This window comes from Tripterygium wilfordii, chromosome 11 (assembly GCF_013401445.1).
Source record: "Tripterygium wilfordii isolate XIE 37 chromosome 11, ASM1340144v1, whole genome shotgun sequence".
In the NCBI taxonomy this organism is placed as follows: domain Eukaryota; kingdom Viridiplantae; phylum Streptophyta; class Magnoliopsida; order Celastrales; family Celastraceae; genus Tripterygium; species Tripterygium wilfordii.
This window is the reverse complement of record NC_052242.1, coordinates 828463-841874: the sequence shown is the minus strand read 5'-3', so window position 1 is coordinate 841874 and position 13412 is coordinate 828463. Positions and strand designations below refer to the sequence as shown.

General features: G+C 38.5%; 2 protein-coding genes across 6 annotated transcripts; both read right to left on the bottom strand.

Annotated features, from left to right (window-relative positions):
- Positions 1 to 4901, bottom strand: LOC120008958 (mannosylglycoprotein endo-beta-mannosidase-like). Of its 4 annotated transcripts, XM_038859361.1 has the most exons (11): positions 4563 to 4901; positions 4325 to 4463; positions 3995 to 4222; positions 3789 to 3847; positions 3570 to 3618; positions 3005 to 3238; positions 2716 to 2885; positions 2412 to 2616; positions 1309 to 1959; positions 987 to 1214; positions 1 to 838 (listed from the first exon to the last, which is right to left on the bottom strand). In XM_038859361.1, the coding sequence occupies exons 1-11, from the start codon at positions 4715 to 4717 to the stop codon at positions 32 to 34; spliced, it is 2925 nt and encodes a 974-aa protein (XP_038715289.1). In that variant the 5' UTR covers positions 4718 to 4901; the 3' UTR covers positions 1 to 31. The 4 variants fall into 4 exon arrangements, with proteins under 4 accessions (XP_038715289.1, XP_038715292.1, XP_038715291.1 ...); XM_038859364.1 differs by lacking the exon at positions 3005 to 3238; XM_038859363.1 differs by lacking the exons at positions 3570 to 3618; positions 3789 to 3847.
- An 835-nt stretch (positions 4902 to 5736) lies between these two features.
- LOC120009360 (aminopeptidase P2-like) lies at positions 5737 to 13403 on the bottom strand. 2 transcript variants are annotated; one of them, XM_038859919.1, is made up of 14 exons: positions 12934 to 13403; positions 12300 to 12425; positions 12062 to 12181; positions 11404 to 11679; positions 10973 to 11145; positions 10466 to 10708; positions 9796 to 9947; positions 8385 to 8575; positions 7991 to 8099; positions 7754 to 7908; positions 7295 to 7387; positions 6720 to 6800; positions 6231 to 6317; positions 5737 to 6077 (listed from the first exon to the last, which is right to left on the bottom strand). In XM_038859919.1, exons 1-13 carry the CDS (start codon positions 13279 to 13281, stop codon positions 6246 to 6248), a joined length of 2139 nt encoding a protein of 712 aa, XP_038715847.1. In that variant the 5' UTR covers positions 13282 to 13403; the 3' UTR covers positions 5737 to 6077; positions 6231 to 6245. The 2 variants fall into 2 exon arrangements, with proteins under 2 accessions (XP_038715847.1, XP_038715846.1); XM_038859918.1 differs by lacking the exon at positions 5737 to 6077 and having other exon boundaries at positions 6132 to 6317.
- Between the last annotated feature and the right edge of the window lie 9 nt (positions 13404 to 13412).

The window sequence follows — 13412 nt, the reverse complement described above, 5'->3', positions numbered from 1 at the left end:
GAGCATAACAAATACCATAAACACTAAATTTTCAAATAACTGCATGCTCGCCGTTGTAATTCCAGCCCTTGAGCAATACTGTTGGGGTGACACCAGGAGGAACATCAAAAGAGAGATTGATGGGCATAACCTCACCTGGGACAAGTGAGAAATAGTTGTCAGAATAATGAACTGGGAGAATTCTTGAGTCTTCTCCTTCCTTGTAGTCTGTCTTTGAAACATGAACAGATAAATGAAGGAAGAAAGCAACTCCTACATCATCTCCATTTATTTCAACAACTCTCGAACCATCGCTTTCCCTCGAAAAATTTCTGAAGATCCTCTGAAATAAACTAGAACCACCTTTTCCTTCACTTCTACTGTGTACATGTTTCAATGAGGTCATATCAAAATCTCCATCGCCATGTCTGGCGATGAAATTATTCTTATAATTTAAACTTGAACCTCTTGAGTCCAGTTTCTTTGATGTATTCTGCACTTGCATTTCAATTTCATAAGTGGATCCTTCGATAGAAGTCTTTGATGTTACCTTGAGGGGTATTCTCTTCTTCCTGTATGGCTCTAAAAGCTTGTAATCTCCACCTGCCAGATGCAACCAGTAGAAGTTCCTGGATATGATGCTATGATCTGACATATTGTACAGTTTGAGGAGAAGAAAGTAGACTGGCTTGGGATGATTCTTGGACTTCGGATACTTCATCTGAGTAATCGGTACTGTTTTCTTCCTAGGGATGGAGAGATTTTCGTGAACTTCTTGATATGGACATGTTCCTTCCAGATCCCACACAGATACTTCTATGGCTATATCAGATAATTCCTCTGACGTAGTATTAATAATCTGTTTAAACCACATATAAAAGGGAAAAAAAAAATCATTGACAGATTGGTGCAAGAAAATGGTGTGGCTAGCTATATGTGTCTAGATAAGCTTTCAGGCAAAGCATGCAAGTAATGAGAATATTAACTCTGATTGCTGAACAATTTACCTCTATAAAATATGTGACCAGATTTAGCTGGACATGGATGGGCTCTGCAGCACAGCGACAGCCATAGAATCCCGCTGTTTGGTCAAGGAGATGATCGTAAAACTGACCTCTGAGACCCGTCCAAGGATTCTGAGTCTTCCAAATCAAAACACCAGTATACTTTTTCCACATATGAGAATTCCAGCCCTCAAGTAAAGCTCTGTATTGAATGTAGTTAGCAAGTTGGGCCTGAGATGAACACTTAGAAAGGTCAATGAATTGATTAAAATACAGAAGGGATTACAAAAACATCACCACTTCATGGATGCAAATTTCAAAGTACCTGCAAACAAAAGTCATCAAGATCTTTTGGGACCCCATAGAGCAAAATTTGATCATGAACCTCGCCTGGGTTTGAATAGGGATGATATTTATGGTATTCCCATATGGGGTTTGGAGTTTCTTCTATGTAACTATCGGATAGCTTCTTAAATATTGGGATTGTCCATCCCTCAGGTGGCATGGTAGCTCTGATGGTAGCTGCGACTGGCATCCCTACCGAACCAACTTCAGGATTGAATCCATAAGAGTAAAAATCATCCTTAAAGAAGCTTTCAGGATTCTGGATTTTATAAGGGCCATCAGTAAAGCCCCCTTGTCCATCTGCAAAGCCATCCCACAAGGATCCTTGGATGTAAATTCGCGTACTATCAAGATATTCGCTAGGATCCTTCCAACTGGCAGATAAATTATGCACAGAATTTTCAGTTTCATTGACATTCTTATGATGTGGATGAAGTTCCAGTTCAGTTTTTAAAGCTGTATTGATGTCATCTGGTGGAACTTGTTCATTCCCACCAACCCAAAGAGCAAGACTAGGATGATTCCTCAGGAGTTTTACAGTGTCTCTTGCACATAGCATAAAAAGGTCATGGTCAAGGGGGCCGTTGGAACCTCCATCAACATCTCCTGTAATCCAAAATTCTTGCCAAACCTACAATAATTAAACAAGAGTGATTGATCAAATTTTACCAAACAAACCTACGTCTAAAATTGGATAAAACTGACATATTGCAAGCAGCCAATTGGAACTTTGAAGAAAGGTTTAGTGATGCTATATAAGCCTGAAGCTTGGAACATGAATGATGATGGTAATCCAATACTATTTGCATGATTCAACATGATGCAATAAAGGTCTCAAGTAAACCTTAAAATGAAACACTGGCGAAGAGGCACATGCCCAAGACCAGACAACCATGATTTCATCTGACTCGAATGAGAATAAAAATGGGTGAGGATTATAAGAACCTGAATTGAAATATTTCTATCGTTAACTTTAAGGTGGAGGAACCCATCAAGAGTACTTAACCATATCATCAAACAACCGAACCATACAAGACTAGCAAGCAAGTGGTGAGCAGAGAAGTGAGAAAGAGAGTAGCTTACAAGCAATCCATAAATATCACAATAACGATAAAATTCAGGTCTCTCAGCCAAACCACCACCCCAACAACGGATCATGTTTAAATTCAGATCGGCATGATACTTGATTTCTGTTCTGTAACGAGCTTCAGAAAGCCGTAGTAATCCATCTGATAGTATCCAATTACCACCGCGTATAAAAATAGGCTGCCCATTGACCTTAAACAACCTGTCAAATTCAGATTAACTGTTACCAAATGTTTTAGTGACAGATACAGGGAGAAGTTCTTGAGTTGATTTCATGCTATAATTTGTTTTGGGACCATACCTTCCTCCAGTGGCACTATCAATATAACTCTCAATCTTGCGGAATCCATGAAGATGGCTCCATGAATCAGATTCTCCATATCCATTTACTTCAACTGTAATTGTCACATTGTAAAGGGATTGCTCTCCCATACCATTCGGCCACCATAAGTGGGGCTTGTACAAATAAATCTGCCAAATCACATTTCCAGCACTTGAACAGGAGTATTTAAAACCCAATTAAATAAATGAAAATTGTTGAGAAATCATTCTCCCAAGACAAAGAAAAATTCTAAACTATCACTACCAACCTCAGGAAATGTATACTGAATTTGTGCTCCAGGAGGAATTGACAGATGCTGAGTCTGAAGATGATCTACCAAACAAATGTTTCCCTCAAGTTCAAATGTCCAATATTGGATATTCAAAGAACAAATGGCAACCCGGGAACCTTTATTTTTTAATTGAGTTGTAGCATGCAAATAGACCCTATGGTATCGATCATAAAATGTTGAAGCCAAGTGGGGATCAATTATTTTCACAGGCTGCACTAACCAGTAACTCATCAAAACTAAGATTCATATCACTGTAAAAGTAACAGAAATTAAGCAGCAGCAATAAAATCATATTGTTAAGCTCACAAATGTCAGGGCTTGTGATCCCACGTATGATTGGCATAACCCAACTGAATGACATAAAAACAAAGTCCAAGCACCTCTCACACAACAAACAAACGCGTTTTCTGGGCTAAGTACTATGGAGATAGCTCAAGAGAACAAATCCATGCGGGCATGTGGCTCAGTGCAGACAATATTTGTTAATGTGTTTGGGCTTGTATTTCTAACAAAAAAATCCTGATGTATATATAAAACTCACCCCAGTGACAACAAGTGAAACTTCATCCCATATGCCAGTGTTCCTATCCCTGCTAACATCAAAGCCAAAGCAGATTGAGAGTGTTATTTTCAGGAGTATGTTCACAAAGGCAAGAGAGTTGGGGGAGAAAATGCTTCAGCACCGAGAACTCTTTAAAAAGTCAAAAAAGCTGATATAGAGTCGTTACTTCCTTCCCAGACCCAGAAAGAAAATTCTCACCTTATAGGAGCTACCCAATCCCAACCCTCGACATATTGTGTAGCAACATCTTTACCAATCTAACAGAAAAACAACATGATTGTTAGGTGTTCAATCTACCATATATACTAAGGTTAAAGGAGATGTCAATATCCACAGTAATTCGTAAAAATCGACAGAACAAGTGGCATAGCAGTGTTAATGGAGTTTCAAAATTTGATATATACCTCATGATCACCACCTTGCCCACCGCTGCGGGGGATTTTCCCCGGATGATCCGGAGGGTAGACCAGAACTGCCAGAAAATTTTGACCATCTGGGTGCAGAAAATCTGTAACATCAAGACTGTGTCTTCGAAACATCCCTTTAGGTAGGACAAATTTGTGCCCGTTTAAGTATACTTCCGCAGAGTAATTGATTGCGCGAAAATTCAGATCCGTATGCTGATTTTCTGACTGCAGTTTTAGGTAATTAGAGATTGTTCTTCACCACACTTTCATTGCATACCAAAGATCACAATATAAAAAGAAAAAGGAAACAGTCGAATTCCTGCATACCAGCTTGAATTGGAAAGTTGTGAAAAACCAGAATGTGTAGTGATCCCTCCCCGATTTACCTATATCAATGATTGCCTTGTTTTTCAATCCATAAAATGGATCCGGCACAACTTTGTTCTTCACTAGTGTTCCCAACACACTGTATCAACCAAAACATCATTGTAAGTAAACCACTTTACCAAGAAAACTCATCACACTTTCATTTTCAAAATTCTACAAAATTGAAAATGTATATTACGTTCCGGGGACGACAGCCTCCATCCACCGCGCGGTGGGATCAGTCGGAGGGTGGGTGGTTGTAAGCTGAGTCCCATCAAGTTCAACCTCCGTGGACCGCGCAGCGAGCCAGCCCGAGTCGAGTATTATCTTCCTTGTCTGAGTTGTCTCCACCATTGTTGCACACTCGCATACCCAAAAACCCTGAACCTGTAATGGAGTGAAGTACTGAACACCAGAGAAAAACTCAAAGACTTTATAAATGGTGTCCAATTAATTTTATTTTTTAAAAAAAACAGCTGGTTTCTCTGTTGCGGAATCGTCCTTGTCGAAAGCAACGAGGGCACGAGAGGGAGACACATTTTAATCGGGGCATATTGTAGAAAAAACACATTGTTTGGGCCGCATCATAAATACATTTTTTTTTATATCTACCAGGCTGGAAATACAAATGAAGCCAGTATATTAATATATTGATTATATTAACGATGAAATTCTCCGTTTATAATCGATTGGATTAAGCATATACGTGTTTAAAATTCATTCCAACTGTAAACATATTTCTTAATGGTATTTGAAAGAAAAAGATGAATCTCTTATAATAATCATGAAACAACTGGCAATTCCACCATTTGGTTGGCCTATGTCACCACTTTATTTAATAGTTAAGATAAATTATTTTTTATATAACAAATGCTTAATGAACATGTGTGTTGAATGCATAATCAATGAAGCGTGAGGTCGATATATATTTATGGCCGAATGGGTCACTACAAAATCAAATTTTTAATTGTATTTTCGACTTATATTTCCATGAAATTTGCTGGCATATATATATATTAGCACTTGTGCTGTTGGATTTGATTAGATTTGTCGTACTTCCAAAACATCAATGTTTGGTGTGACATAACCCTATCAAATGATTTATAAGTAAATTCAGTTTCTTTCACATTGTATACGCGTTTTTGAGTTTAAGTATCAATGACGATGATCCATGTAAAACAAATCCGTACAAATCCATGATTCAGAATAGACAATATCTTCAATATATTCGGGGCGAGAATTTCAATACAAATCTGAACGAAAATGTGTCAAGAATTGGTCAAGCTGTATTTGTAGTAAACCTCCAACGTCCAAAACACTGACAAATTAGGCTCAAAGTCGAGAAGAGACGATGACGAGATCGAGATCAGAGCGAGACCGGGAATCCGGGATCGAGATGTAGAACAAGCACTAAGGAAAATTATTGGATCTCTCTTGGGTCTCCTTTCATATCCAGCCCAGGACCCAAAAGATGGTGGATTCACCGATTCAGATCATTTTGCCACAAGCCCATTAAGAAAAATAATTGGATCTATATTGAGCCCATTCATGTCCGGCCCAGAATTTGAAATAAAGTTAATAAACACAAATGATCTTTCACAAGGTGCAGCTACTCATCACCAGTGAACAGCAGAAAATACAAGTATAAACTGGCGGAAATCCGATACGGACCTAAACTTAAGCCGTGTGTGCGCACAGTTTAGAAAGAAAAAGATTAAAAGAAAAAATAGAGCTTCAAATAAAAATAATTACTCTTTCAAAGTGGTTAAACAGAGATTATGTACTATACACACACACACACACACAATCTCTCAAGAAAAAAACATAAGAAAAAGCCCAAAAGGACTCAAATAATTTATAATGAAATCAAACAAGATGAGCATCACTGTCTTGTGAGTGGCCTTGTGTTGTTCCAAAGCCATTGACTGGCAGCACCGTCCAGGAAAGGTGATACCTAAGAACGCGAATTTGTTATTACACTTCTTAATACAAATGGAAAACCAGAATATAATCTGCAAAACCAGATGAACATATTTATAACATTTGTTTTCTGATTTCAACGAGCAACGGTGACTGGAATTCCACGACGTTCATGCTCAGATTGATATAAAACTTAACCACAGAATGCCAAAAATACTCTTTCCATAGAACATCGATAAAAAGAGTAGGTTCTGGAATTAAAAAATTGGGGATAGGCCAAAACTCAACCAGGACAATTACAATTGACAGATTTTAAAGCATTTCAAAAAAAATTTATAGCATCGTCACAAGAAAATCACAATGGTTGTCCAAATGGATATATAGCACAGAGCCATTATATAAGCAACCGACATCTTAAGTTTTTATTTGTCAATACCTTGTCCCAAACTTGTGAATGGTAATCATTGAGCCAATCAATCTCCGCATCAGACAGCAAAGCTGAATTGACCAATTTTGTCTGCAAGGCGAATGGAACACGTTCAGAGATTCAAGCACCATAAATTAACTATGGCTTTGAGAACAACAGTCAAAAGTAAGAGATTAAAATAATTCAACTCTAAGGGTCTAGAAGTCACTAAGATGTATAGGATTGTCATCTGTAATCCGTAAGCCTTAAAAGAATTCATGCTCAGCCCAGCTAAAGAACAGCGAGCATGAAAATTTAGAAACACCAATTTTTCCACATTCATCATCATCCACATTCATCATGCAGTTTTAAAATTTGTATGTTAATAGTCTACTCTCCATGGAAGACCATTTTAGATAGGTCTCACTAGCTATTAAACCCCAATTTCCATGTCGGCAAAACTACAGGAATCATGAACTACTTTTTGTTCAGCTCCTAAATATTTGTCGCTGGCCAACTAAGAGTATACTTGGAAAATTCCAAACATTCTCATGAAGAAGCTGTTTGCAACAAGGCTTTATCATTGCGAAGTGTGAACCACCTACCTGAATGGGGAAGAACGTGAGTTTCTCAAATCCTAAATACCCAATTCCACCAAAACGATTTGGGGTGTCTACCTCTTTCACATGAAGAAGATTCTGCAAGAAGATGAAGACGACATAGTAAGAACACTACAACAGGAGGCAAGAATCATCACCAAGTTGCAATTTAGTTGTTTAGAAACATGGTGAGAACGAAAAGCAATCAACTTTGAGAAAAGAGGAAGTCACAATAATAAAGACTAGCTCATGTTGTGACAGATTTGAAAAGATAAGGCATTTAAGTCCAAGAAACATATGATTACAAGGGTATCAAATTATATTTAATAAGTCAATTAGAAAAACATGGTGTGATATTTTAGCAGACAAGTGATAATTGTGGTGCAGTGCAGTTTCATAAACAAACAAGTGTAGAACAAAAGTCATCTTCTGCATTCAAGAAAAGAAAAGCTCTATGAAAGGTACCTCGATCCGAATACCAAAGGCATAATCTTCATAATAGCCAGGTTCATTGCTAACAATCATCCCTTTCTCCAAGGCAGTCATGTTTCCAAATCGGGGGCTAATACTTTGAGGGCCTTCATGAACGTGCAATGCGGCTCCAACACCATGCCCAGTCCCTAATTGAATGAAAAAAGGAATACCAAATTAGCTAATTTTTCTCACTTAATTCATAAATTATGCGATTTGTATATTGAATACCATGGCGGTAATCAAGTCCGATCTTCCAAAGAAATGAACGGGCAAATGGATCCAATACAAAACCGGGGGTATTCTCAGGGAATATTGCTTGATCAAGAGCTATATGGCCCTGTGAAGAACAAAACATCTCTAAGTACCAAAATAACAAGCACCCTTAAATGCCCGAGTTGATCATCCTGAGAAGCAGGAACTTCGAGAAAGCCCCATCTAAAAAGCTACACAAAGCATAAACAGAATGCCGAATAACAAAAATTTGTTTTAATTGTGTTTTACTTATTTCAAACATCTGAAATCACTATACAGAAAAATCTAATATAAGCATTAGGTCACAATAATGACAATAAACGTCTGCACAGCCTTCATATAAAAAGACAAATCAAGAAAAACTCAGCACCTGTAACACTCGGGTAAAGCATTCTTTTTGTCTTGCAGTAGGTTCACCAAAATGCACAGTCCTGGTTATGTCAGTTGTTCCATCAACATATTGAGCACCACTATCTAACAGGAAAAGTTTATCTTTATCCACAACAATACAAGTATCTGGTTCTGGTTTGTAATGAATGACAGCACCATTTGCACCAGAACCTGTGAGATCATTAACTTGTAAGCAAATTTTTTGAATGCAAAAGAATTTTATTCAGGACCACCATTGACTTGTAAGCAATAAAATGAAAAGTAGAAAAAAAAAATAAGTGTCAATCTGTGAAGAAAATAACAAAAGGAAACAGGGATAATACTGTATCAGCCGTGCTTTCCCCTGATTAATCTATGTTATCTGGCTCGTTGTCAGTTGCACAGAGATCATGGGCTGGGTTTATTCTCTGGTCACTTGGGCTGGTATCCAACATTCCCCTCTTATGGGCTTTTTTTTGCAAGTGTAGAAGGGGTATCAGAGGTCCAGAAGCACTTGGGTCTGTACTCATATGGTTAACGGGCCTCCACGCCTTTTTCACATTGGCTTTGGTGGGAGGAGCCCAAAACCCACTTGTAACTGGATTTGAATTTTGAAAAATATCTTCGTACAGCGCTCCAACTTTCCCGGTTTCCCCTTTGTCTTTGACAGACACTCAGACTTGGGATTTGAGCCATCTGTTCCCTTGCCGACGACGGTACCATCTTGCAGGACACCTTTTTCCAGCAGACCATGATCCTTTCCCAAACGACTATTCTCCTTACGCAAGGCAGACTAAACTCTACCATCTTTCAATTGAAAACCACAATTAGGACAATGGTTTGTCTGCTTCCCTACAGATTTTCTTTCAGGGGATCCAATTTGCCATTGTGGACCACCGTTTCCATATAGCGAATCGACTTCTCCATCTCCTTCCAACCATCACCTTTTGGCCCTCCGGGATTAGGATTGTCCATGATTTGACACCCGAAATCTCAGTGGTCAACCATAGCCTACCTTGCTCATTGGTCTGGAGAGGAAGACCCATTTTTCTTGGACTGCAGTACCAAGGAGACTTTGGAGATAGGCTTCTTAGGTCATCCTGAGACACGAAGACACACCGAAATTCGTTGACCTTTGGACTGGACCTTTCCATAATACATATCATGAGAGTTTGCGTATAGGTCTGTATAACGATGACCATGATACCTTGGTTTTCAAGTGGGTACTGATGTTTGTTTATGGCTGTAATGGTGAATTTGTGGTGTTAGCATGGTGGCGGGTACCAGGCAGGTTTACTACAGGTGGGGTGCAGCTGGGGTTGGGGGCGTTAAATCTATATCAAATAATGGCTACGAAATGCCTAAGAAAAGAAAAGGAGAAGCATGTTGAAAAATTCAGAAAACCAACGCACCGCTAATTGTATCAAAGCTTGTATCCAAAAAGCCTTCCTGGTTTGAACGGAATTCAAGAAGTTTGTCCGCGACATCAACCTCTGTCAATTGCACACCCTTGTTGATGTCCTCTTCAAGCCAGGCCCAGAACTGAGCCAGAGCAGCTGCATCCCTATGCCAAAAATATTACAACTTGTCAACTAATCAAAATAAAGTTTGACAATCTTCAATGATATTTGTGTCATGGATGCCAACTTTGTTACTGCTCTTGCTCCCAATGGAAATTTGTAACTGTTTCAGTAGGAGCTTTAAAGGAATCTACTCACAGCTACACTTCCAGAAGAACTACCATGATTAGTCAGTCGCATGTACCACAAGGACTAAGGAGAATGTTAATGCACTCCCGAGCCAGCAGGAAATGAAATTAATTGGGCAACTGTATTTTGATGCTAGGATAACTATTGCCTATAATATGAAAGACAAAGTAGCATGCCTTACAATACATAATTAATCTTCACAAATTCAAAAGTTACTACTGCCAATGTTACTTCTAGTTGTCAATTAGATAACTAGAAGAAGAACACCTGATAACATTAACCTAAAAAAAGGCCAACTAAGGACTGGCAAGATTAGTTCATGTTTCCACAGTTAAAATATGAGTCATATGACAAAGCTGGAAAAATTAAATACCTTAGATGGGAATTCCGCATCCCTTCAATCTCTGCAGGATTTTTAATTGCCTTTGCCAAAGAGATTGGTGATGTCTTATAAACTCCCATCGATGCTAAGGATTGACCACTGGAGTCATTAAATGTCTTTGATCCACGACCAAGGGTGCCGAGATATCTGTCAAAAGCAGAATTGTAGGTGTCGACAATGGCAGCATTAACAGATGATGGATCCAACCACAGTTGAGCTCCTTGTCCACCTAAGCTGAAAGACCAAACTATATCTCAGAGTAAAGTGGTTTTATGATAACTTGCTAATACTGAACTAGTAAGCCTAAGGCCAATCAATGACCAAAGTATTGGTGAATAAAAAGAAGGTGCACACAATTACTATGCAGATTGGAATGACCTGGCTGCAAACTAGTAGAACAAAAAGGCATCCAGTACAAACACATTCACCCACTATTGGATGCTCCCGGCAAACACAGAGAAAGAGTGAGAGAGAGACAGAGAGACAGAGAGAGCTTGCCTTTCTATCTCAGAAAGGATAGAATCATATGGCTTCAACTCTATGTCTGCATTGGTCAAATGATTAATCACCTCAGGGGTGACTTTAGAATTATCGACAAATAATTTGGCTCTGTCAACCTCCACAATTAAGTATGCATACATAACTGGTGAATGTGGAACATCACATCCTCTCTGCAAAATAAAATTTTAAAAATAATTTTGACTAGACATTAAGACAAGAAGGTAACGATTGTTAAATAAGGTTATAGACTCTAGCATACTAATTTGTGCCTGGTAGTGAAATTCAAGGGTGCCATCATTGCCTCCGTTGAAGATTGTTATTGAAGAAATCAACTACCATTTATATTATCTGAAGAGGTGTGAAAGCATCTCTGCTTCAACTAAGATTGAAAGTAAAGATATAAAAAAAGAGAAGGAGAGAAACATTACCAAGTTCAGTAGCCAGCAAACCTCATCCAGCATAGATATAATGATTGCAGATGAACCAGCCTCAATTAGCTCAGTCCTTACAGTAGACAATTTTGATGCCACATCTAGACCAGCATACTTTAGGTCATGCACTCTTATAGGCTTATTAGGAGGCTTTGGCATTGATTTCTTCCATATTTCATCCACAAGATTTAAATTGTATAAATAAACCAATTCAAGGTTCTTCTTAGATATAGATTCCTTCAACTCCTCAGCAGCATCAAAAGAAAAAAGGAACTGCTCCCTTCACAAGTATAAGGACAATATGGCATCAGACATATGTAAGCACGAAGAATGATATGAGTAATTGGAGGGTGAAAAAAAATAAAAAATGAAAAGATAGAGCATCAGAGATGCATTGAAGAAGATTAAGAAAGGGTAGGTAAAACAGCAAGGAAAAAAGAGACCTTAAGTGTCTGTGCACATTTTTTGACATACATAGGGAAGCATTCAGCATATGCTTCAAAATGGCAATGAAAATTAGGAAAATTTCAGATAATAAAAGCAACAACATTTCAACCAACTAGAACAAATACTTCAATATGAAAATTCACTAAGAGAAAAAATAAGAGCAGGAAACTAAAGTCCACCCATATTAGGAGTTTGAGTAATTGCTCACAGGATCAATGCCAACCCTGCCACCAGGAGCCAAAACATCGTTAAGCCATTCACTAGTAGTTGGAACTCCATTATTGCCAGCCTTCATGAGAATCCAGCTCGAGCTCAACTGCTTCTCAGCCTAATCATAATAAATGCATCATTGCCAAGTAATTTCCATTTGTTTTGGGTAGACATATATCAAAACTCTTATACTGCGACTAGAGAACAAGCAGATCAACCAACAGTTTTCTACAAACCTGAAGAAAGTAACGGCCATCTGTCCAGAGAGCAGCTTTATCCTTTGTGACAGCAGCAATGCCGGCACTACCAGTAAACCCTGACATGTAGGCCCTCCTCATATAACACTCAGCAATGAATTCGCTCTGCAAACCAGATGAAGGACAACAAGTTTAAATTACAAGATACAGAACAGAATCTATCCGTTAATTCTAAATTCCAAATAAACATAAAATCCCAACTAAATAGTGAATTTTCAATAACTTTAACACTATAAATGGCCATCATAAAACAATCTCTACCCAACTTTTCAAGGATTACAAGACTGCAGTATTAAATGACAACAAAAGCACATAATTTTATCTCCCAAATTCTTCAATTAAAAGCACTAATATCAATAACATTTCAAAACAGCCAAACCCCAGCTTCCATTTCACAAGCACACGCCATTGCAAACCCCATAAAGTTATCATACAGAAAAATCGAAAGGATTCAAAAACTCCACAATTCGCAGAGAAAAAGCCAGAAATAGCTAAAACTGAATATTTTAAACGTTAACAAACCATCATAAGCTACTGTATCCTTAAACTAACAAACCAAATACAAAGAAAGAGAGAAAACACAATGCAATTTCACGAAAAAGATGACGCGAATCTGGTGGGCATCCTGAGAAGGGATAATATAAGCATCGATGCCAATTTCAGGCTTCGAGAAGAGCTCACGGAGAGCACAGAGCTTCTCATCCGGTACGGACTCTCTGGTGATGTTCCTGGGGAGTTCCGATGAAGACTTGACAGTAATAGAACTGCAATTTCGAGCAAGAAGGTGGGCATATTTGGGTTTTCGAGAAGTCAAGTGGTGGCTCTGGAACTTGCGTAGAATGGAAGAGTTTGAGGACGAGAATAAGCGAATGGAGAGAGGGCGTGAGTGGAGTGGAGAACAGAGAGTGAGAGACGGTTTGAGGTAAAGAGGGCGCATCGCCGGCGATGGAAGCGAGTGCATGTTAGCAAACTGGCAAATTCCACAGAGGGGAGGAAGATAAATTTTTTCTCCTCCAGATGGAGCAAGACGAGACTTTTGAACGGTGTCGTTTATTCTCTCTGAATTTTTTGTATTTAACTCGAAAAAAAGGA

Bases quoted from the DNA above. Each gene is read 5' to 3' on its own strand.
- LOC120008958 (XM_038859361.1), bottom strand. From the start codon at position 4,717: ATGGTGGAGACAACTCAGACAAGGAAGATAATACTCGACTCGGGCTGG. The intron at 4,223-4,324 runs GTATGCAGGAAT...CTAAAACTGCAG, and splicing joins CAACTTTCCAATTCAAGCTG to TCAGAAAATCAGCATACGGA. The intron at 3,239-3,569 runs GTGAGTTTTATA...TGGTTAGTGCAG, and splicing joins TTTCACTTGTTGTCACTGGG to CCTGTGAAAATAATTGATCC.
- LOC120009360 (XM_038859919.1), bottom strand. From the start codon at position 13,281: ATGCACTCGCTTCCATCGCCGGCGATGCGCCCTCTTTACCTCAAACCG. The intron at 11,680-12,061 runs GTGAGCAATTAC...TGAAGGGAGCAG, and splicing joins GCAGGGTTGGCATTGATCCT to TTCCTTTTTTCTTTTGATGC. The intron at 8,576-9,795 runs GTGCGTTGGTTT...ATGATCTCACAG, and splicing joins AAGCTTTGATACAATTAGCG to GTTCTGGTGCAAATGGTGCT.